At 39.6% G+C, this 24,207-nt stretch overlaps 1 protein-coding gene across 1 annotated transcript; it reads right to left on the bottom strand.

Moving 5' to 3' along the window:
• Window positions 1-11,852: 11,852 nt before the first annotated feature.
• Window positions 11,853-22,819, bottom strand: LOC132816755 (zinc finger protein 91-like). Its single transcript, XM_060826669.1, has 2 exons — window positions 22,628-22,819; window positions 11,853-15,339 (listed from the first exon to the last, which is right to left on the bottom strand). Exon 2 carries the CDS (start codon window positions 15,085-15,087, stop codon window positions 12,970-12,972), a length of 2,118 nt encoding a protein of 705 aa, XP_060682652.1. The 5' UTR covers window positions 15,088-15,339; window positions 22,628-22,819; the 3' UTR covers window positions 11,853-12,969.
• Window positions 22,820-24,207: the final 1,388 nt, after the last annotated feature.

Genomic DNA, 24,207 nt, shown 5'->3' with positions numbered 1-24,207 from the left:
GCATCAGATCTTGATCTGACTCTGGCATCTGTTTGTTCCGATCAGTACTTATCTAATCACATTTGCTGAATTATAATTTCAACTTAGTATAAATTAGCATTTAAAACTACATGACTAGTCCAAAACATTATTATTTATCCAAGTACAAATATCTAGTACTTCTTCATGACTAACTTCTTCATAGCCCACAGGGATGCACATTTAGCAATATAACCTACACATTAATTTCACATACACCAATGTGAGATCAACAGCTGAAATATTACTTCATCCTAAGATTCATAATCAGTTTTAAGCCTTTGGACAGTTATTGGTGTTGAAGATGGAATAGCATTTGAGCTGGCAGACTGTTCCAATTTCATGATCGTCTCGTGGTGCAAATATGGAATGAGACACACAAGCACAAGTTCCATCTTTAGTACAAGCGTGTTAATATTTTGAAGTACCCTTTTCAACATGATTGTGAAACATCAGAAACAGTAACTTTAAAACTTTGGATCATCTTTAGCATTACAGAAATGCCATCACAGTTTGCGTTGTTGCTCCTTTGTCTGGAATGCTTAGATTTCATTTGGCATATTGGAGTTTGTATTATCAAATTAGATAGTGTTAGGTATTCTATTTTGAAAGTTTGTTGAAATTCTGTACACCCAACTTGTATTCCTGTTTTATTGTTTCATCAGCAACAAAGACAATACAGTCAAACAGTGTTGTTTATTAGTAAATTTCTAACTGAACAGCTGAATTGCACTGCTGTTTTAAGGTATAAATATGTGATATGTAAGTTATTTGCTCCATAATGGACAGTTAATTTATTGTTTGATTCTTGACTTAGATGTATCTGTGAAATAATTAAATAATACAATTAAATGGCACTTGTTTTCAGAAATGTTTGTTGATTGTGAAATGGGTTAAATAAAAACTTTTTAAAAATCTCATTTCTAGACATGATTTTAGGAATGTCAGTTGCCACTGTACATATAGTCTCGTATGTATGGGTATCCTTTGCTCTGAAAAAATGTATTAAAATATTTTGCTAGGTTTGTAGTGAAGATTATCTTTAACTTTATACAGTGAAGTACACCTAATTTTCTGTTGATACCCTTTGTTTAAAACCAGAACTACTGTTTACACTTGTTGGATTTACCAAGTTATTTATTTTCACAATACCTTTTTTAAACTGTATTCTTGCTACCAATGTTGCCTATTTGAGGAGAAGCAACATTTTAAAGAATTTTTAAATAGCTAACTTTTAAAAATTATCATTACCAACAAATTCCATTCAATGCTCATTTTCTTTTCTATAAACTTTGCTGGCTGGGCCAATGTTTATTCCCCATCCCTGGTTGCCCTTGAGAAGAAGGGAGTGAACTGCCAATTTAAATTGCTGTGTCCATTTGGTATAGTTACTCCCACAGTGATAGTGGGGAGGAGATTCCAGGTTTTTGACCCAGTGACAATTAAAAAAATGGCAATATATTTCATGGCAGGACAGTGGGAGGTTTGGGGAGAACCTACAAGTGCTAGTATTCACATGTATCTGCTGCCCTTTTATTTCTTGGTGGTGGTCATGAGTTTGGAAGGTGCTTCCAAGGAGCCCGGTGAATTTCTGCAGTGCATCTTGGAGGTAGTACACACTGTTCCTGCTGCATGGCAGTTGTAGTGTTATGGACCAGACCAGACCAGACCCCCTCAAAAATTTTTTAAGAAGATAACCTAAACCTTAACTTTATCTTACTTTAAAGACAAAGGCCAGGCATTGCATTCCGGATGCAATTCAATTGATCAAATTACCAGTCTTGAAACAAAACACACTTTATTCATACACTATAGTTAAAAGACAACAAAAGAAAGTAGAAATTGAAATAACTTAAATCTATTGGAAAATTTAACAGAGTAATAGATTATTTAACTACTAAATAGGAACAGTTCCAATATTGTAACATCCTATAGACATACCGTAGACAAAAGCAAATTCAGTAAAATAGACTGTCTCATGCGCAATTCAAGGAGCAGGAAGAGAACCCCTGCATTTGGCTGTAACAGAGAGGAAAAACAGCTTCAAGACCCTACAGCAACTGCTACTGAAAACTAAAAGTCCTGGCTCTGGGGAACTTGACCCCACCTATTCCAGCTGTTTCTTTTGTTCCAACATTTAAATGTCTCACAAGCTGTTTATTGGATTCAAATAGACAGCTTGGTACCTCAGTCTTAAAATCCTATCTTTTTTTTTAAAAGACAAAATACACCTCTTATAGTTTCACCATACCTTAAAAAAAAACCCATCAATATTTAAAGATAACAACTTAAAAAAAATATTTAGTCTTTTGTATTCATACACTACAATTTTTTTTAAAGATTAGATTCCCTACAGTGTGGAAACAGGCCCTTCGGCCCAACAAGTCCATACCGACCCTCCGAAGAGCAACCCACCCAGACCCGTTCCCCTACATTTACCCTGACTCGTGCAATTACCTGCACATCTTTGGACTGTAGGAGGAAACCCATGCAGATATGGGGAAAATGTGCAAGCTCCACACAATCACCCAAGGCTGGAATCGAACCTGGGACCCTGGTGCTGCGAGGCAGCAGTGCTAATCACTGAGCCACTGTTCTGCTTCACTCTAAACATGCAAACTGGCTACTACAGCCCATTTCAGTCTATTTTTCCCACCATCAAATGCTAAAGTCACAGGAAAGACATACACTTAATGATAAGGTCCTGGGGAGTGTTGCTGAACAGAGAATTGAGTGCAAGTTTGTAGTTCCTTAAAGGTGGAGTCACCGGTAGATAGGATAGTGAAGGTGTTTGGTATGTTTTCCTTTATTGGTCAGAGCATTGCGTATAGCAGTTGGGAGGTCATATTGCAGCTGTACAGGACATTGTTTAGGCCACTTTTGGAATATTTTGTGCAATTCTGGTCTCTGTCCTATTGGAAGGGTGTTGTGAAACTCAAAAGGGTTAGAAAAGATTTACAAGGATGCTGCCAGGGGTGGAGGATTTGAGCTCTAGGGAGACGCTTAATAGGCTGGGGCTATCGGAGGTAGAGGGGTGACCTTTTAGAGGTTTCTTAACTCATGAGGGGCATTTATAGCGCAAATAGAAAAAGTATTTTCCCTGAAATGGATGAGTCTAGAACTAGAGGGAGTTCCAAACCCTTCCTCTTCATAACTCATGAGGGGCATTTATAGCGCAAATAGAAAAAGTATTTTCCCTGAAATGGATGAGTCTAGAACTAGAGGGAGTTCCAAACCCTTCCTCTTCATATAGCCATCCAAATGCCTCTTAAATGTTGCAGTTGTATCAGCCTCCACCACATCCTCTGGCTGCTCATTCCATATATGAACCACCCTCTGCGTGAAAAAGTTGCCCCTTAGGTCTCTTTTATCTTTCCCCTCTCACTCTAAACTGATGCCTAGTTCTGGACTCCCCGACCCCAGGGAAAAGACTTTGTCTATTTATCCTATCCATACCCCTCATAATTTTGTAAACCTCAAGAAGGTCACCCCTCAGCCTCTGATGCTCCAGCCTGTTCAGCCTCTCCCTGTAGCTCAGATCCTCCAACCCTGGCAACATCCTTGTAAATCTTTTCTGAACCCTTTCAAGTTTCACAACATCTTTCCGATAGGAAGGAGACCAGAATTGCATGCAATATTCCAACAGTAGTCTTACCAATGCCCTGTACAGTTGTAACATGACCTCCCAACTCCTGTACTTAATACTCTGACCAATAAAGAAAAGCATACCAAATGCCTTCTTCACTATCCTATCTACCTGCGACTCCACTTTCAAGGAGCTATGAACCTGCACTCCAAGGTCTCTATGTTCAGCAACACTCCCTCGGACCTTACCATTAAGTGTATAAGTCCTAAGATTTGCTTTCCCAAAATGCAGCACCTCGCATTTATCTGAGTTTCAGACAATTCTGATAGATGTTCCAAATATTCCTTTCACGTGTGACTAAAAGTCACCATATTGTCAATATATACCACACAATTGGGTAAAGTTGAAATGACTTTATCGATTACTCTTTGAAATGTGGCTGGCGCATTTTTCATTCCAAATAGCATAACTTTAAACTGGCATAGTCCATTCAGTGTCATGAAAGCTGAAATTTCCTTTGCTCTTTCAATTAAAGGTACTGCCATTCTCCTCTGAATAAGTACAACTTAGAAACATAAGGTACTTGTCCCACCTTCTCAATACAATCTTCGAAATGTGGAATACGATATGAATCAGATTTTGTAACTGCATTGATTTTGTGATAGTCCACACATAATCATTGGGTAGCCTTTGGTTTTGGCACGATTACTCTGGGGGAGCTTCATCATTTGTAAATTACTTTGAATGCTCAAAAACTATATAATCAACCTTTTTCTGAGCCTCTGCCAACTTTAGAGAGTTAAGTCTATAACTGTAAGGCCAACTCCATGTGATTGTAATAACTCAGGTCATTTTGATTTTCCTCTGGAAAATAACTCAATAATTTATCCCAATTTTTGAGAACTTTCTCATTGTCCAATTTAATTAGAGGAATTTCCGCTTCAGTTACATCTGAACTTGGTTCCTCATTCTGTGTTTTAACTAGTACCATACTCTCCCTTTCCTTTCCTTCACGATCAAAATACCTTTTGAGCATATTCACATGAAACACTCTGTGAGATTTCTTTCTATCTGGTGTTCTTATTAAATAATTCAACTCACTCAATTTCCTTTTGTTGATAGGGTTCACTAATGTTTACCTTTAAAAGGTTCACATAGCACTGGGAATAACACTAGCACTTTATTTCAATGAACAATATTGTGAATTTTTGATTTCTTGTCTGGTTCCTGTTTCATCATACTGCACTACCTTTAAATGCGCCCCCCACTCCCCCCCCCCCCCCAGCTCCATCTACCTATTGACCTATTGTCTTCTCAGCTACTTTGCCCCAGCTCCATCCTTACCCTCCTTTTTATCTCTCAGCCCCCTTCCCAGTTACATTCCTGATGAAGGGCTTATTCCCAAAACATTGATTCTCCTGCTCCTTGGATGCTGCCTGCTGTGCTTTACAATTGCCACACTTTTGACCTCTGATCTCCAGCATCTGCAGTCCTCGCTTTCTCCAAATGGAGGATATTCCATTACATTGCTAAATTGTATGTTGTAGCATTGTAGATGATGGCCAGGCATTGGTGAGACAGGTGAGTTGCTCACCTGAGAATTCCTAATTGTCCTTTTAACTACAGTATTTATAGGTCTGGTCCAGTTCAATTTCGACTTAATGGCAATTCCATAAGATGTTTGTAGTGCAAATTCAGTGATGATATTTTTGATATGTAAGGACATTGAATGTCAAAGGGTGAAGGCTAGATTTTTCCCTGGAGATGATTATAGCCTAAGAGTCATGTGGTACAAATGTTGCTCATTGGTCCTCTGCCCAAAGCTGGATATTATCCAGTTCTCAATAGATTTAGATATGGACCGCTTTAGAATACGAAGAGTCACAAGTGATGCTGAATATCGTACAATGATCAGTAAACATCCCACTTCTGCCCTTATAGTAGGGAAAAGGTCATTGATGAAGCAGCTGTCCAAGGGGCATTGATTCAAGGTAGGGGCAGAAACTTTTGACAAGTCAGGAAAATCTTTTTGATGCAAAGCACAGGGTGAATCTGCACTCACTGCCTGTATTGATGGTAGAGGCAGAAACCTTCCTGCTATTTAAGTAGTATTTAGATGTTCACTTGCCTTGCCAAAGGCATACAAGACTATAGGCTGTGCACATGGAAAATGGAGTTAGATTGTGGATGCAAGTTTGCTTGCTGAGCTGGAAGGTTCATTTTCAGATGTTGCATCATCATAATGTTACCTAGTATCAGTGAACCTCTGCTGAAGCACTAGTATGGCCTGCTTTTTGTCTGTTTAAGTTTCCCTGGGTTGGTGATGTCAAGTCAATGTGTTTATTGATGGCATTCCAGCCAGAATTCTATGCTTCTAGAAATTCTCGTGCGTGTCTGTTTGGCTTGTCCTAGGATTGATGTGTTGTCCCAGTTAAAATGGCACTCTTCCTCATCTGTATGTAAAGATGGTAGGTGATGACCCAGTCTCACTACTCAAGGAAACTTAAAACACAAATAAAAAGCAGGCCACACTACCAATACTTCACTTGAGGCTCACTGATGATATTACCTAGTATGGTGATGAAACATCTGAAAACAAACCTTCCAGCTCAGCAAACTTACATCCAGAACCACAACCTGAGCTACAAATCTCAAAACTTGCTGGAATTAATTAGTTAGATGGCTATTTTGGATTGACACAGACATGATGGGCAGAAGTGCCTTTTATTGTGCTGTAGACTGGGTTGTGCAGCATCTGTGAGTGTGAAATAGATACAGAGACAGAGACGTTTTATGTTCCAGAGTGACGCTAATGAGAGTTCAATTCCCCTCACCTTTTAGGTTAAACCACTGCCAGTCATCTCTCTCTCTGCGAGAGCAGCCCTATGGCTGGTAAGACTGCAGCGACTTTACCTTACCTGGATCTTGATGACATTTTGAAAATATTGTGAAAACTCCAGATCACCTGAATTTAAGACATCAGAGTCTTCAGTGATGTTTGGGTAGTAGTAAAGGTAATATTTTGCAACAGTGTATTTTATTACTAATAGAAAATAGGCTGCAGGGGGATGTTGGATAAGAGTGCAAGTCTGAAAGTGTGAATACTGAGGAATACCTTAAGCACCACCAATGATAACGTCACGTGACTTGTGGACAGAATAACTAAAGACCTCCTCAGTCTCTATTAAATAGTAAAAACCAACACACTAGGTTATATCCACCAGGTTTATTTGGAAGTACTAGCTTTCAGAGCACTGCTCCTTCATCGGGTAACTATTTACCCAATGAAGGAGCAGTGCTCTGAAAGCTAGTACTTCCAAATAAACCCATTGGACTATAACTGGGTGTTGTGAGATTTTTAACTTTGTCCACCCCAGTCCAACACTGGCACTGCCACATCTGTTAAAATAAACATTATAAAAATGTAATCCAAGTAACTGCTAAAATGTAATCAACTACTTCTGGTTCAACACAGTAATTCTCTAGTTAAGACCAAGAAGTGATTCTCCTCTACCACAACAAAGACCATGCAGTTTTCTATACTTGAAAGAGGACGGTGGCAGCAGCAACAACAACAAATGGGGAAGTTGGAATATAGAAATGTTGTCACTAGTCTAGTAATTCACAAACTCAGGATAATGCAATGAGGTCATGAGTCTGAATATGACCACAGCATTGGTAAAATTTTAATTCAATTAATAAATCTAAAATTTAAAAAAGCTAGACTAATGATGATGTAATTGAAATAATTGCCAATTGTCATAAAAACCCATCTGGTGCACAATTGTTCTTTAGGGAAGGAAAATCTGCCATCCTTAGATGGTCTGGTCTAGATACAACCCCAGATGCACAGTAATTTGGTTGACTCTTAACTGCCTTCTGACATGTCTCAGCGAATCTCTCATTTGTATCTAAGCCATATAAAATGTGATTAAAGTAATGATAAATGTCCCAGACATCCAGCATTCTTAGTTATGTCCTGCCCCACCAGAAAGCCAGACCCACCAGAGGTGACAGCACATTGATATACAGCTAGGAGGAAGTCACCTGGGAGTCCTCAACATCAATTCTGGACCAAATGTAGCCTCATGGTATCAGATCAAAAATGGACAAGGTCATCTCACGCTACCACCTAGTTTCTCCTCCCTCCCCACCCCAATTAGTTACTCCTTCACATTGAACACGACTCAGAAGATGTTCTATGGTGGCAAGGGAATAGACTTTGGCTGGGGAATTTCAACATAGACATCTCTATGACTCTATCTGTCACCAAGGGTGGCTTTGTCAGTCCACAACTGATCAAGGAGGCCAGGTACTATAAAACATAACTACTAGACTGAAGAATCTTGTGGTGCAGTGGAAGTGTTCTACATCTGAGCAAAAATATTCAAGTCACACCTATTCCAGAGGTGCATCACAGCATCCCTGAACAGGTTGATTAGGGAAAACAAAAAAAATGCTGATAGACTGGGCAGGTAGTGAAGGAACCAGCAAGAGGGAAAAACAAATTTCCCCTTGTCCTCACCAATCTGCTGCAGCAGACACATCAGTCCACAGCAGCACCAATAAGAGTGATCACCACACATTCCATGTTGACATGAAGTCCTGCCTTCACAATAAGGATACATTTTATTGTACTGTGTGGCACTATCACCATACTAAATGGAACAGATCAGATCTAGCAACACAAGAATTGGCATTCATGAGGCATTGTGGGCCATCGGCAGCAGAATTGCATTCAAACACAGTCTGTAACTTTACCATCCAGCATTTGAGCTACTGTTCCACTAGCATCAAGTCAGGGGAATTAAACCTAGTTCAAAGAAGAGTGCAAGAGGGCATGCCAAGTGCAGCATCCAGTATGCCCAGTGAGGTATCTGGTGAAGCTTAAGATAAATAGCATCTTGTGAATGCACAGAAATTCACCAAAACAAAAGTTGGTTAAAGCTGTGCTAGCACTCTGGAATACCTATCAGAAAAACTCACTTTACTAACACTCCTAATTACTTTTTACTGATCACTGAACCTTACATTCGCTCTGCAAAGATAATAACATTAACACTTCCACCTCTGACTACATGACAGAGAGAAAGTCATTAATGAAGCAACTGAAGATAGTGTCCTAAGCCAAAACTATACCGATGAACTCTTACTGTGATAGCCTGGAACGGAGATAATTGACATCCAACAACTACAACCATCATTAGTTATGGCTCCAAACAGCAGTTTTTCCCCCTAATTTCCACTAACTCCAGTTTTCCAAGAGCTATTAGCTGTAGTATACAGACAAAATGCTATCTTGATGTCAAAAGTAGTCACTTTCATATCACCTTTGACATTCAGATTTTTTTGTCCATGTTTGGACCAAGTGTGTCATGAAGTCAGGAGCTGAATGACCCTGATGGAAACCAAACTGAGCATGTATCAATTGAATAGCATTGTCAATGTTAACCATCCACACTTGGATGGAGTAGACCAACACAACAATGGCTTTGTCTTGTTTGTGAACAGGACATACCTGACAATTTTTCACAATTTCAGGTAGGTACCAATGTTGTATCTACAGTAGAACAGAAGGTGAGGACCACAGATGCTGGAGATCAGTTGAAAAGTGTGGCACTGGAAAAACACAGGTCAGGCAGCATTAGAGGAACAGAATAAATGTTTCGAACATAAGCCCTTAAATCAGGAATGTGAAGGGTGGGGGGAAAGAAAGGGGATGAGAGATAATTAGGAAGGTGGGGGTGAGGTAGCTGGGAGGGCAATTGGTAAATGCAGGTGAGGATGGTAGTGATAGGTTGGAGGGCAGGGTGGAGTAGAAATGTGGGAAGGAAGCTGGATAGGTAGGACAGTTTAAGAGGGCGGTGCCGAGTTAGAGTACTGGATTTGGAATAAGGTGTGGGGAGGGGAGATGAGGAAACTGATCTGCGCACAGCTCAAAGCTGCCCTATTTCGATTTGGTTCAAAGTCTATCCTATTCAGCCTAATTCAAAACAATGCAGGGTATCCTCACCATGAAAACACCATGCAATGCTCCCTATTACTGATATGGTCATGGATAGACGCATCTGAAACAGGTAGATTGATGTGGATGAGTGTGAAATAACATTTCATTCTTATTAGTTCCAACATCATCTGCAACCCACACTAGCAGTTATGTCTATAGAATTCCAAAATCTTATTTAACTTTAATCATAATGCTCAGAATCCAACTAAGTATGGGACTGCTCTGAGTAAAAGCATTTTTATATAATGTTCACCAAATTATTAAGTTATCATAACAAACAACAGAAATCACACCTAATTGAACAGTGATGTCAGCAACCATACAATGGAATATTGACTCAACTGGCTGGATTGCTGTCTCTTCTTCTGTCTGTGTAAAAGATAGGCCTATCCAACAATAACTTATGGCATGAAACCTGCCTGATCTAGACATTGCATGATTAGATTTTAATTGGTTAGGGTGTGCATTGGCAATGCACAAACAATTTATGGCCAATCTTAGATGGATAAGGTAATTTCTGATTGTAATTCGTAAAGAAACCTGTCAAATGACAGCACTTCTCATTTTTACTGATTGATTTTTTAAAAGATGAAAATCACTATTGAGTCTGTCCCTTTTGTAACAGCTTGTCCCTCTAAGCTTATCAATCCCATAGATCATACAAACATGCCATTGTAAATCAATTTGTGTATCTACACCTGAGGATGGTAGGTGCACTGGATGCCATAAGTTTCAAATTATAGATCTAAAAAAAAACCAAAACAGATACAAAACTCATTACCTAAGTCCAAAATTGAATGTATGTCCATTGGCTTGTTGTATTTTAAAATTGTTTTGTCTGTAAAATGTAAGTCGTCTTTGAGTAAAAGCTGTGTTCACTTCAAATGTTTCAGTTTACATTAGCTGGAGCCATAAAACAATAAACCTTTTGATCTGTCAGAATTCTTTAATCACAATTAAGTCAGTATTCTTAATTAAAGAAAAATGACTCGATCCTAAATATCCTTTAGAATTCAACCAACTCAGTCGTGGTGCTATGGAGCCACTCTTTCATGGAATCAAAGTTGAGGACTCCCAGGGCAATTCCCTCCTAACAATAGACAGAAACTAGGAGAAAAAGTGAGCCATTCAAAACTTTGAGCCTTCACCAAGCATTCAAATAATCATTGCTAATTCTCTATATCAATGCCATATTCCTATTTTCCCACCATACATTTCCAGATTTTAAGGGCATCAAAACAGATCTCTCCTGTTCTTGAATATATTCAGTGGTTTGGCCTCCAAAGATATATGTTGGAGAGAATTCCACCTTTTGAGTGAAGACTTTTTTTCCTCATCTAAGTCCAAAATGATCTGTCCAGTAACAGGAGACTGTGTCCCTGGTTCTGGACTTCCTAACCAGGGAAAATATCTTTCCTGCATCTAGTATGTCCAGCCCCGCTTGAGTTTTACACCTCTGGTGAGTCTGTCCTGCCTGTGGGCCAGAATATATCCAGGGACGGTGTCAGTGACATCTGGACCATTAACAAACCAGATGGGTTTTTTCATGACAAATTCATAGTGGTTTCAGGGTCATCATTAGCTAGCTTTTAGTTTCAGACATTTGTTGTGTCCAAACATCATCTGCCATGGTGAGATTTGAACATAATTTCCAAGTATATTAAATGGGAATTTGGATAAATAGTTCAGTATGTTCAACTATGCTATTGCCTCAGTTTGATTATGACGTTCCCTTAAGCTAAGGGCTAGTAATTGCTGCAAACGATGCTGGCTCTCATCCTAGATGGTAAACTAGGTATTCAGAATATTAGAAAATTGCCACGGCATCAGGCTAACCCTGGATTTATGTTAAAATCTTGCCAACTCACTGTTACAAGAACATCAGTTCCTCTCTGTCAACCAGATTAATTTGTTAGGTAAACCTTCAAGCCTTCCTTCAAGATGATCCATATTCAGTAAAGGAAAGTATACTACATAAAACACCTTCATGCAAAACAGTTTATAGCATCAAAATCTGTTGTGATCCTGCACAGACTATATCTACTCAAGTCATCCTACCTCTATCAATACATAACCACCAGAGAAGTATCCAGCTCACCCTTTTTACTATGTACCTAGCTTCTAGTGCCTCTGTCCAACTTCCAGCAAAACCAGAGACCTGCCATGTAGGAATAGCCAGAGGACCAATCTCATCCGTATTACAAAAGTAAACACTATAAATTAAACAATGGTACAAAACTGTTTTGATTTTTTTTAATTTGATTAACAGAAAACATCTATATTTTGCTGTTAAAGATTTGTTACATACATAAATGCACTGCAAAATAATTATTGTTGAAAAAACAAGTCACTGCTAAAAAAAGTATTGAAATTATCTCTGCGAGACGCAGCACCAGATTTTCTTAATAGTTTGTGACTAATACAGTTACAGAATACACAAAGATTTTACCTATAACTTTTTTAAAAAACTGAAAGTAAATTTTTAAACTTTCAGTAAAAATACACACTTAACCAGCAGAGGTCTTTAATACAAAATTAAAAGTCTGTACAATAAGCAAACATCTAGACTGTTACTGAAAACATAAAATCCCTTGGCAACCGCACTTGGGTCCTAGATGCTTATAAAGAACCTGCTAAACCTTTTGTGAATTGTTAAGCTTTTTCACTGAATTCCACACACACACACACACATATGCCTGGAATTTGTTTCCACACATATCGTATAATATGTTAGGCAATAACCAGAATATGAAAATAGAGAATTAAGAAAATTATGTTCTAAAACAAAACGTTATATTGAAAGCTTAGTTAACTCAAACAGACTAATCAACTGCATACAGAACAACACCATATTGGAAAATTTGCCAAGCAGCATAACCAGGCAATGAAATGTATTGCCAATTAAAACGAAAAAAAAACCTCTATTCATAACTACTCCAGAAATGAAAGAAGAAAACAAAGGTAGACAAAAATAGGTAGGGTGCATTTGGCATATAAACAATTCAACAATGAAGTGCATGCTCGTTCAGTTACCTAATTATGTGAAAGTCAATGTTAGTAGAAATTGAAGAATGAAATTTTATATTTGAAAAAAAATTACCTGCTTGCATTAACTAAAGAAAACATAATTCCACATTTTCAACTGATCCAGGACATTAAAAAGGAAACAAAAGCAGTGAAAAAAACATATTTCAAACATTTACAATTAATTTGCTTCATTGTCCTGTAATTCTGTAAAATTTCAAAGAAAGCAAGCATTTTAAATTAAAGAACTTTAATAGAGATTAGCTATATATAGGAAGATGAGGGATTTAGTGCTGGGAACTGGAGCATTTTCCCCTTTAAAATGCATATTATTCTACTCATCACCTTGATTAGATATGACATTGGCACCTTGAATCTGCTGACAAGTATGTTTTTTTAACTCAGCTGGAAGCTGAAACCCATCTCCACAAAATGAACAATGAATGGGGAAATTTTTTGTGTGAGCTATTCTGACATGGCCTATGTAATTGACAAACAGGTATGTGCTATAAGAACAATAATTACATTTGTAAAGCATTCGGTTATCAGTGACATTAGACTGATTAGTCTTTGAAATATTTTGCTTGTGAATTTTGAGGTGATCACGGAGATCAATTTGTTTCTCAAACTTGCTGCTGCAGGTCTCACAATTAAAGGTTTTGCCTTGAGTATTTGGTTTATGAATATTCAGATGATGCTGTAAATCTTCTTTGCTCTGATACTGAACATTACAGCTATCGCAGTTGAATGATTTTTGTTCTGCATGCTTTTTTTCTGTGTCATCGCTCAGGTTTGGTAAATCATCATGAGTGAGCTTACAGGTTGGTGGCTTTTGTACAGAATGGAGAAGTTTGTGCTTCTGGAACATGTCCTGCTCTTCAAATGTCTTTCCACATTCAAAACAAGATAAAACATTATCTGTTGAAGAAGGTGCAGAATCTTGATGAGCCACCACACACACTGCAGGTTCTGGAAGCTGCAACTTTGAAGTCTGACTTTTAGTAGCATTCAGTTGTGAATGCATTTTTCCTGCATCTGATGACTGAATTTTCAGAGAGGAATTCTCATGCAACTGTGCTACTTCTTTAAGTGAACTATTGGGTTGGACTGAAGGCAATTCTGAACGGATTAACTTTTTCTCTTGATCTGTATTCTGCTGTTTATTAGCTTCAATGTTTTCAGTACAATTATCTTTCTGCTGGGAGGTACATTGTTTCTCATGATTCTTAAAAGCTCTGGCATAATCAGATTCAAAATCACATTTAGAACATTTGTAATAAGCTTCGCCAGTGTGAACAGACATGTGCCTTTTAAGCTCCTTGTCCATAACAAAACATCTTCCACATTCAGTACATCGATAAGGATAAGGTTTGTCATGTACCCTTACAACATGATATAGAGCACTACTTTTACTTTTACAATGGAATCTACAGAAACTACAGTAAAACGTTCCTCTAACATATTTAACATGTTCTTGCAAACTTTTTGCATAATCCTTTTCTTCAGAAGGCCCTTCAAGATCATTTGAAAGGGGCACCACTTTAGGATTACTTGAAACTGTCTGCTCTACAGAACCTTTTTGAATTGTCCTTTTTCTAGGACCTTTCAAAGCTGCTCGTTTTTTAGTGCGTGAAACCACTTCTTTGGGATTATTTGAAGCTGATGATTTACGAGTGGATTCCTGCTGTATTGGGTAATGGCCACTGGAATCACTGTACTCAAACAGTGCAGCATTGGCATCCTTCTTTTTCTTCTGACAGTTATGGATATTTAACTCATCTGCAGTATTGAACTTAGTGCCACATTTTTCACAGTTGAAATCAACATTTTTGGGTTCTTCTACTTTACGCTTTGGTCTTCCGGGTCTCCTTTTAACAGGCTGTACTTCAACAGTGCTTGAACTGGTTTCTGCAGGTTTTACTGGTGGTGGCTGTACTTCAGTTGTATTTGAAGCTATTTCAGAACGTTTTCTACGCCCCCTTCGCTTTTTTACAGGTTTTTCTTCCTTAATTACTTTGGACTCTTTTAACTTTCTTTTTGTAGCTCGCACTGTTTTACCAACTTCACTGACAACTCCTTCATGACGTTCTTTTGTTTGGAAGGTTTTTTCAATCTTGTTCAGCTTTGGATGCTGTGTGGTGACATGATCGTAAACCTTACTGTACACCTTGTTTGTGAAGAAACATAAATGACAGTGGAATAATTTGGCACTTTTCTGATAAAGCACAGTATTTGTTCGATCAGAGAATTCAGGATGAATGGACCCAAGATGTTTTTCCAAAGTTTCATGATCGGTATACTTGAAATCACAATGCACACAAGTTAAACATTCAGAAGTACTATTTGGTTGGTCTTTTGTTTCCAATTTCTCTTCAGTACTAAGTCTAGTAGCAGAATCTTCTTTCTGATTTGCAAATTCTTTTTTCTGTATCACTGTTATTTGTACAGCCATGATGCTTTTACCTCTGAAGTGGTTTGCTATAGTGACAGTGCCCAGAAATCTTCCTTGGGAAGCTCTTACTGACTGTACTTTCTGTTCCTTAAATTGTGCAAATTCCTTCTTAATTAGGTCATGGGTTTAAGTCCTCATATGGAATGGTTTTGGATTTACTCAAAGCTTCTTTCAGCTCACAAACAAGCAACTTTATGAGGAATTATGGAAATGGACAGGCCTATTCCAATTTTACAGTAGAGCTGTGCTCACCTAAAAGGCAGAAGCAGAAGAAATCAATTACAGCAAGACACTATATTGAACGACTGTCATCTGTCCACATTCAATAGCTCTGCATTTTAAAAAGAAATTCATCCAAACTAGAAAAAAAATTTCAGTACATTATAATCATTTGTTTATATGAATATGCAATATGACTCATTACTTCCTAACAGTTACCTATGTATGACATCGAAGTAAATTAATGTTAGAAATCATTGAAGTTAGCAGGATCAGGAAGGGGTTTAATTAAGAGGGATCAAGTTTAATCATTTTGTGGCTAACTGGAACTGATGTCAAGAACCAAATAAGAGACAATGTACTATATCTGAAACCAATCTTCCTTGCCAAATTTTAATGGATCTCTCATAATATTTTCCTATATTTCATAATACCAATTCTATAATTATAGGCAGTAGCAAGGTTCGATGGGGTTAGGTGGCTCAGGTCATTCTAAACATTAGCTCTTCTCATGATAGCAACTGTTTTGTTTACCTCCACACCTTTCTCCCCCACCCTCTAAATATAACCCTTTTACCCCATAATTTTCTACTGTGCTTGGGTTCATTTCATATTACTACCAATACCTTATTTCCCATTATTAATTGCCAGTCTCAACCAATGGATTCAAATTTATACCTATTTTCTTTTCATAAAACGATAAAACCATACAGTGAAATTCTACATTTCCTGCTAGTTTACTGATTCTAATTTCTCCCTTTTTTAAATGGGATTTCTTGCTGGTTTATAAATTTTTTCAATCTTCTTGCCTACCATTAATCTTTGCAAGAGAGCATACCACTTCTTTAAATTTTAATCTTTTGATACCAGCCTTTCCTTTCTTAATTACGCCACAGAAGATTCTCTTACCATTCTCATTTCTGAATGGCATACAGCTTTGATGAGAGTTATGAAATGCCTGAAAAATATGCTGCAGTTTCGCTACCACCTTAACTTTTAACAACCTACTTTCCCAATTCACTGTAGCCAACTCTGTTTTCACACCTTAGTAACTGCATTTATTTCAGTTTAATTCTCTTGATTCAGACAAATTTCTGAAATTGAAACAGGATGTGATATTCTATCATGCCATGATCCCACTGCTTAAAGGATCCTTTGCTATGAGATCATTAATTCATTCCAACTCATTATGCATTATCAAGTGCAAAACAGCCTGCTCTCTGGCTGGGTCCAAAGCATACTGTTCTGTGACACTGCCCTGAATATATTAATGATCGTCAAGGTTATCTTTCACTATCTGATTTATCAATCTATATGAAGATTGAAATCATCCAAGATTATTTAGAAGTAATAACAGATAATGTATGCTGGCATCAGGCATGCTCATTGATTGGTTAAGGCTGGTGTAATGCCCAGTACGTATTCAATACATCTTGAAGATTTGCAGATTGTATCAAATAGAAATGTATCCAAAAGAAAAGCACTAAGCACAATGTGACTATAACCATCCAGTACACACTTGGGAAGCTTACAACATATGACATCAGTTATAATTCTGCAACTGGATGGAGTTATCATTATGGTGGAAAGGCCAGGAAAGTTTATAAATTGTGCTGATGATTTAAAATTAACTGTAATCTGAGTACGGTGGATCAAAAAAGTTATTCAGGTCAGGGATGAATGGGATGGAGAATAACAGGCAAGCTGCAGGCAGAGATTTTGTTCAAGTTACAGTTTATGAAAGATGGAATACTGAAGATAATCAAGAGAACGAACAACTGGAGGCATCAATGCCTGATAAGGTTTGCAACTTTGATGGGACTCCGTACAATCAGCGAACCTGCCTGCACCTGACTCCAGATTTTAAATTGTTTCCTGGTTTAAAACCTCCTTCATGCCACTTTTTTTGCTGTTCCCCTTAAAATAGTGTTGTTAGGTGGCCGATCTTTCCACCAATGAGAAATATTTCTCCCTAACTATTGGTCAGATTACTCATGATTTTGACCATCAATATCTAATCCAGTCTCTTAGATTCCGAAAGTCAGAGAGATGTATAGCACGGAAACAGACCCTTTGGTCCAACTCATCCATGCCAACCAGTTATCCTAACTTAATCTAGTTCCATTCGACAGCAGTTGGCTCATATTCCTCTCAACCGTTCCTATACATATACCCATCCAGTTGGCTTTTAAAATGCTGCAATTTTACCAGCATCCACCACTTCCGCTGGCAGCTCATTCCATATATGCACCACTCTCGGTCTCTTTTAAATCTTTCCCCCACCCTCACCCTAAACCCATGCCCTCTAATTCTGGATTCCTCACTCCAGTGATAGACCTTTTCTATTTATCCTGTCCATGCCCCTCATTATTTTATAAACCTCTATAAGCTCACCTTTGAGCCTCCAATGTTCCAGAGAAAACAGCCCCAGCCTATTAAGCCTCTCCTTAAAGCTCATATCCTCCAACCCTGACAACATCCTTCCAATAGGAAGGAGACCAAAATTACATGCAGAAGTGGCTGTACAGAACATTAGTTAGGCCACAACATGACATCACTCCTATATTCATTGTTCTGACCAATAAAGGAAAGCAAACCAAACATCATCGTCACTATCCTATCTCTCTGCAACTCTACTTTCAAGGAACTATGAAACTGCACATTGAGTGTATAAGTCAAGCTCTGATTTGCTTTGCCAAAATGCAGCATCTCGCATTTATCTAAATTAAACTCCATCGGCCACTCCTCAACCCATTGGTCCATCTGATCAAGACTCATTGTATTCTGAGGTAATCTTCTTTGCTCTCAACTATATCACTGCAATTTTGGTGTCATCTGCAAACATTCTAACTATACACCCTCTGTTCACATCCAAATCATTTATATAAATGACGAAACGCAGGGACCCAGCATCTACCCTCGTGGCACACCACTGGTCACAGGCCTCCAGTCTGAAAAACCACCCTCCCTTCTACTTTCAAGCCAGTTCTGTATCTAAATGGCTAGTTCTCCCTCTTTTCCATGAGATCTAACCTTGCTAAACAATCTACCATGAGGAACCTTGTCGAAAGTCTTACTGAAGTCCATATAGATCACGTCCACCTCTCTGCCCTCATCAATCCTCTTTGTTACTTCTTCAAAAACACTAGTAAGACATAATTTCCCATGCACAAAGCCATGCTGACTATCCCTAATCAGTCCCTGCCTTTTCAAATACATATAAATCCTGTCCCTCAGAATTCCCTCCAACAACATGCCCATCACTGATGTCAGGTTCACCGGCTTATAGTTCCCAGGCTTTTCCTTACCACCGTTCTTAAATAGTAGCATCACATTAGCCAACCTTCAGTCTTCCAGCACCTCAGCTGTGACCATCCATGATACAAATATCTCAGGAAGGGGCTCAGCAATCACTTCCCTCGCTTCCCACAGGTCCTGGGGATTTATCCACCTTTATGCATTTCAAGACATCCAGCACCTCCTCCTCCTCCTCCATAATATGGACATTCTTCTCAAGCTTCTACTCTTAACCTATTCATGTAACTTAAGTCATATCTGTTATGGACCAGACTAACCCCCTTCAAACATACCGAGTTAGTCTAGACCCGAATTTTTTCTTACCTAAAGACAAGTATAAAGTTTTGCGTTCCAGATATAACTCCATTATTTCTCGGCTTTAAGCAAAACACACTTTATTCTTACCTCATAGTTAAAATACAAACAAGAGAAAGAAGAATTGGAATGACAACTCTGTTGGAAAACTTAGCAGATTAATAGATTACTTAACTACTAAATAGAAACTGTTCCAATATAGTAACATCCCACATACACCCTCTTGGCAAAGGCAAATTTAGTAAAACATTGTGTCACACTCAATTCTGACACCAGAGAACAGGTTTTAGGTGCAGCAGAGAGAGAGAGAGAGAGAGAGAGAGAGGAGAGAGAGAGAGAGAGCGAGGAGAGAGACAGAGAGAGAGACAGAGACAGAGAGAGAGACAGAGAGAGACAGAGACAGAGAGAGACAGAGACAGAGAGAGACAGAGACAGAGAGAGACAGAGACAGAGAGACAGAGACAGAGAGACAGAGACAGAGAGAGAGATGTAGCGGCTTTCACAACTAGTTTCTAAAATCCAGCAACTACTGAAAACTAAACAAAAACTCTGGTTCTGTGGGAGCTTAACTCCACTCTTCATGTTGGTTCTATTGGTCCAACTTAGAAAATAAACCACAAGGCCTCACAAGCTGTTTACGTTATCAGCTTGGAGCAGACCACTCCATACCTTTGTCTCAACTGCCCTTATATGAAAAAGGACAAAATACACCTCTTAATTGTACCATCACAGTTGACATAACATTTACGTAAATCTTTCTTCAAAACTTATGCAGCTTAATGTCATCAGTAATACTATAAAAGTGCAAGTTATTTCTCTCTCACTGAATGCATTAAATTGAATATGAATTTAATTTAATAGCAAATTTTAGTACAAGGTGATTGGCAAGGCAATTCATTTATATAAAAGCACTTTCTGATGAAGGGCTTTTGCCCGAAACGTCAAATTTCCTGTTCCTTGGATGCTGCCTGACCTGCTGCGCTTTAACCAGCAACACATTTTCAGCTCTGATCTCCAGCATCTGCAGACCTCACTTTTTACTCTAAGGCAATTCATTGGGAGAGCTTCTGCAGACACAATGATCCGAATGGACTCCTTCTGTATAAAAACTATTCTACGACTCAATTGACTTTTCTGCAAGCTTAAATTGGAAAACAAAAATTAAAAACTGATCTTACGAGATAGCTTAGATTTAGATTAGATTAGATTACTTACAGTGTGGGAACAGGCCCTTCGGCCCAACAAGTCCACACCGACCCGCCGAAGCGCAACCCACCCATACCCCTACACATACCCCTTACCTAACACTACGGGCAATTTAGCATGGCCAATTCACCTGACCCGCACATCTTTGGACTGTGGGAGGAAACCGGAGCACCCGGAGGAAACCCACGCAGACACGGGGAGAATGTGCACACTCCACACAGTCAGTCGCCTGAGACGGGAATTGAACCCAGGTCCCTGGCGCTGTGAGGCAGCAGTGCTAACCACTGTTGGCACACTACAAGTGTAGGTACACAGAATACTAGAGGAACAAAAATATGTTCCAGTAATTTTAGCAGTGCTCTCATTTCCCATTTCTTTGTCACTTCAGCAAGGCATTTGACAAGGTTCCGTGTGATAGCCTTGTGATTAGCAAGGTTAGATTGCATGGAACTCAGGAGAGTTAGCCATTCGGATACAAAATTGTCTTGAAGATAGAGACAAAGGGGGTAGTGCAGGGTTGTTTTTCAGACATGTGACCAGTGGTGTGCGCAAGGATCCGTGCTGGATCCACTTTTGTTTGACATTTATATAAATAATTTGGGTTATTTAAATAATGAATGGTTAGTAAATTTACAGATGACACCAAAATTGGTGGGGTACGAGATGGTGAAGAAGGTTATCTCAGAGTACAGTGAGACCTTGATTAGATGAACCAATGGGCTGAGGAGCAGCAGATGGAGTTTACTGTAGTAAAATGAGTTGTTGCATTCCAGTAAGACAAATCAGGGCAGGACTTATACACCTAATGGTATGGTCCAAGTGAGTGTTGCTGAGCAAGGAGACCTTAGAGTACAGGTTCATAGTTCCTTGAAAGTGGAATCGCAGGTAGACAGGATAATGAAGGCAGTAAGTGGTACGATTGCCTTTATTAGTCAATGCATTCAGTATAGGAGTTCGGATATGAAGTTGTGGCTGTACAGGACATTGGTTAGGCCACATTTGGAATACTGGATTCAGTTCCGATTTCCCTGCTATAGGAGAGTTGTTGTTAAACTTGAAGTGGTAAAGAAAAGATTTACAAGGTTGTTGCTGGGATTAAAAGGTTTGAGCTATTGGGAGAGGCTGAATAGGTTGGAGCTATTTTCCCTGGAGTGTTGGAGGCTGAGGAGGGCATGGATAGGTAAACAACCAAGGTCTTTTCCACAGGATAGGGGAGTCCAAAACTAGAGGGCATAAGTTTAAGGTGAGCAGGGCAAGATTTAAAAGAGACTCAAGGAGTAACTTTTTCATTCAGAGGGTGGTGTGTATATGGAATGAGCTGCCAGAAGTGGAGGTTGGTATAACATTTAAAAGGCATCTGGATGGGTCCATGAAAAGGAAGGACTGAGGGGGGTTATGGGCTAAATGCTGGCAAATGGAACTAGACTAATTTAGGATATCTAGTCAGCATGGACGAGTTAGACCAAAGGCTCTATTTCTCTGCTGTCCAACTTTACGTTATCTCTACATCAACAACTGCCAGTACTCTGAAATTATCCTCAGGATTTTCCTCTTTCTAAATACACTGTTCCACCAACCCAAGTTTTAAAAATAGAAATAAAACATCGGTGCACGATCTCCTATACTAAGCTCACTTTTTCTTCCAGCATATATTGGAGAATTCAGCTCCTTCAGTCTTCCATCTTAGTATATAAGGCTTTAAAATTTCACCCACGTCTTCTGCTCGCACAAAACAAGCAGTCTGCTCAGTCAAGGTTTTGAATGGCAATGAACTGGCTCAAACAGAGGCCATATATTAATGAAAATGCTCAGACGAACTGTTCCTTGTATCAAGGAATCTCACGCTTCCAGTGGGAATATATTCCTTCCCTCCAGGTCCCATGATATCACTGAGACTGGGGCAACCATTTTGTGCAGATTTCAGGTAGTGCTAACCTGATGGTATTTAGACCCGAATTTGGCGTCACAACTTCGCTCCTCTTACCACCCCCAGAGTTGAGCCTTTACCGTGATCCTGTCTGTACGAGCCCAGTAGGTTGGGCAATTTAACAACAACGCGGCTGACGACCGTTAGCTGCAGCCGCGCGCGCGCGCGCGCGCTTCACCTTTTCAACCGCGCTTGAAGCAAACGCTTCGGTCACAAGGCGAATGACGGCAGGCCGCCATGTTGCTGGTTAAGGGACTTTAACGAGCGAACACCATCCTGCCGCGCGCGCGCGCACACACACACACACACACATACAAACAACTTAAACCTCTCGCTCCCCGCGTCACCGACCACCAGTCCAGGCCGGTCCGATCCGATCCCCAATTCCGGGGGAGGGGGAGGGGTCAACTGACAATCGAGAAATCGAAGGAAAACCGATGGGCCCAGGCATCGGGTAAGACACGGACGTCGGAGCCTTGCTGGGCGAGCACCGTGATCGTTCGCTCCAGAACGTCCCCCCTCTCCTTCTCCGCCACCGACCCCCTCTGTTCGACCGTTCCCCGCCGCCACACTCACCGACTGATCCCGAAAACAACAAACACCAAGCGATCCGCTCAGCGCCAAAACCTCAACCCTTCTCAGACAGCGTCGGGCGAACTTCCTTCTAGCTGCAAACAAAAAAAATCAGTAGGGCAGGCCGAAATCTGATTAATAATGTAAATTCCCCAACCATCCAATGAGGCTCCTTCCACCAGCCGGCTGGTTGGCTGCTGGAAGAGAGGATCTCGATTTTATAAGCTCAGTCTTGTCAGTCAGTCGACTAGTGGAGGGTATTTCATAGGATGGTTTTTACATATTAATCAGATGTTAATATTTGGCCAGCCCTGCTGGTTGTTCTATTGTGTAGCTGGAACCAGTATGGTTTACGGTATATTTTCAGGAGAGGGTGTCAGACGGCTAGCTTTAAAACCTATCTTTCTTCCCAGATCCGACTTGTGAAGCTGCTAATTGTTTGCCTGGTGAAGGTTAACAGTGTGTTTTTATGACACCACCACTTTGGGCGAGTTGTGTACACGGAATGCTTCATATTCAGCCAATTATATACACCACCACGCACAAAAAGGTTGATAAAACTGGCTGCAGTGAGGTGGAATGGAGGGTTCGTGCCGTTATCAGACCCTTTCGTGTCTCAAATATATGCAGATATAGGTTTGTATAAGTACAAGCTGAACTTCTTTAGTGTGTATGTATATACACGAAATAACTGCACAAATACACTGTCACTAAGCCTCCCTTTACTTACAATTCATTGACTCTAACCAGCCAGTCCTTACACTGAGCAGAGTCTGCATATCTTGTTATATCTGTCAGCCGGGGCTTCCCAATTAGCCCAGCTTAACAACTCCAATCAAGGATCTCATAGTCAATGAGATCCACCTGGCCCTGGTTCCAATCACAACAGGATACAAAGATACTGTGGGTGACATAGTGGCTCAGTGGTTAGCACTGCTGCCATCAGGTTAGGTGCATTAAAATGTAAAATAATAAGATAAGGGAATGGGTCTGGGTGGGATACTCTTCGGAGTGTCAGTGGGGACTTGTTGGGCCAAATGGCCTGTTCCAACACTATAGAGATTCTATACTTTTATGAATAAAGTATATTTTAAAATAAAGCAGGTGGTGTGGACCTGACCTCAGACTGCATGGACATTCCAGTACTGTGGACGATTCTCCAAGAATCATGTAGTGCTACCAAATTTAAATCCAATTTGTTGAACTGTACGTCTCCTTGAAAATAAAAGCAGAAATTTCTGGGGAAACACAACAGGTCTGGCAACTTCCATGGAGCGAAATAGTTAACATTTCAAGTTCATTGATCCGACTTCAGAACGTCTCCTTTAAAAAGCTGCTTGAGTTTCGCAAGAGTTTGTTCAGGGCCAAGACCATGTACAATTGCAATTTTTGAGAAGATTTGTAGCTCAGGTTGAGGTTCAGATTGTAAGTTTGCTCGCTGAGCTGGAAGTTTTGTTTTCAGATGTTTCGTCACCATGCTAGATAACATCATCAGCGACCCTTCGGTGAAGCGCTGGTATTATGTCCTGCATTCTATTTATGTGTCTAGGCCACTTAAAGTGGGTGATATTATTTCCGGTTCT

Source organism: Hemiscyllium ocellatum, chromosome 6 (assembly GCF_020745735.1).
Source record: "Hemiscyllium ocellatum isolate sHemOce1 chromosome 6, sHemOce1.pat.X.cur, whole genome shotgun sequence".
Classification (NCBI taxonomy): domain Eukaryota; kingdom Metazoa; phylum Chordata; class Chondrichthyes; order Orectolobiformes; family Hemiscylliidae; genus Hemiscyllium; species Hemiscyllium ocellatum.
This window is presented reverse-complemented; position numbering and strand designations above follow the sequence as displayed.

Bases quoted from the DNA above. Each gene is read 5' to 3' on its own strand.
- LOC132816755 (XM_060826669.1), bottom strand. From the start codon at position 15,087: ATGGCTGTACAAATAACAGTGATACAGAAAAAAGAATTTGCAAATCAG.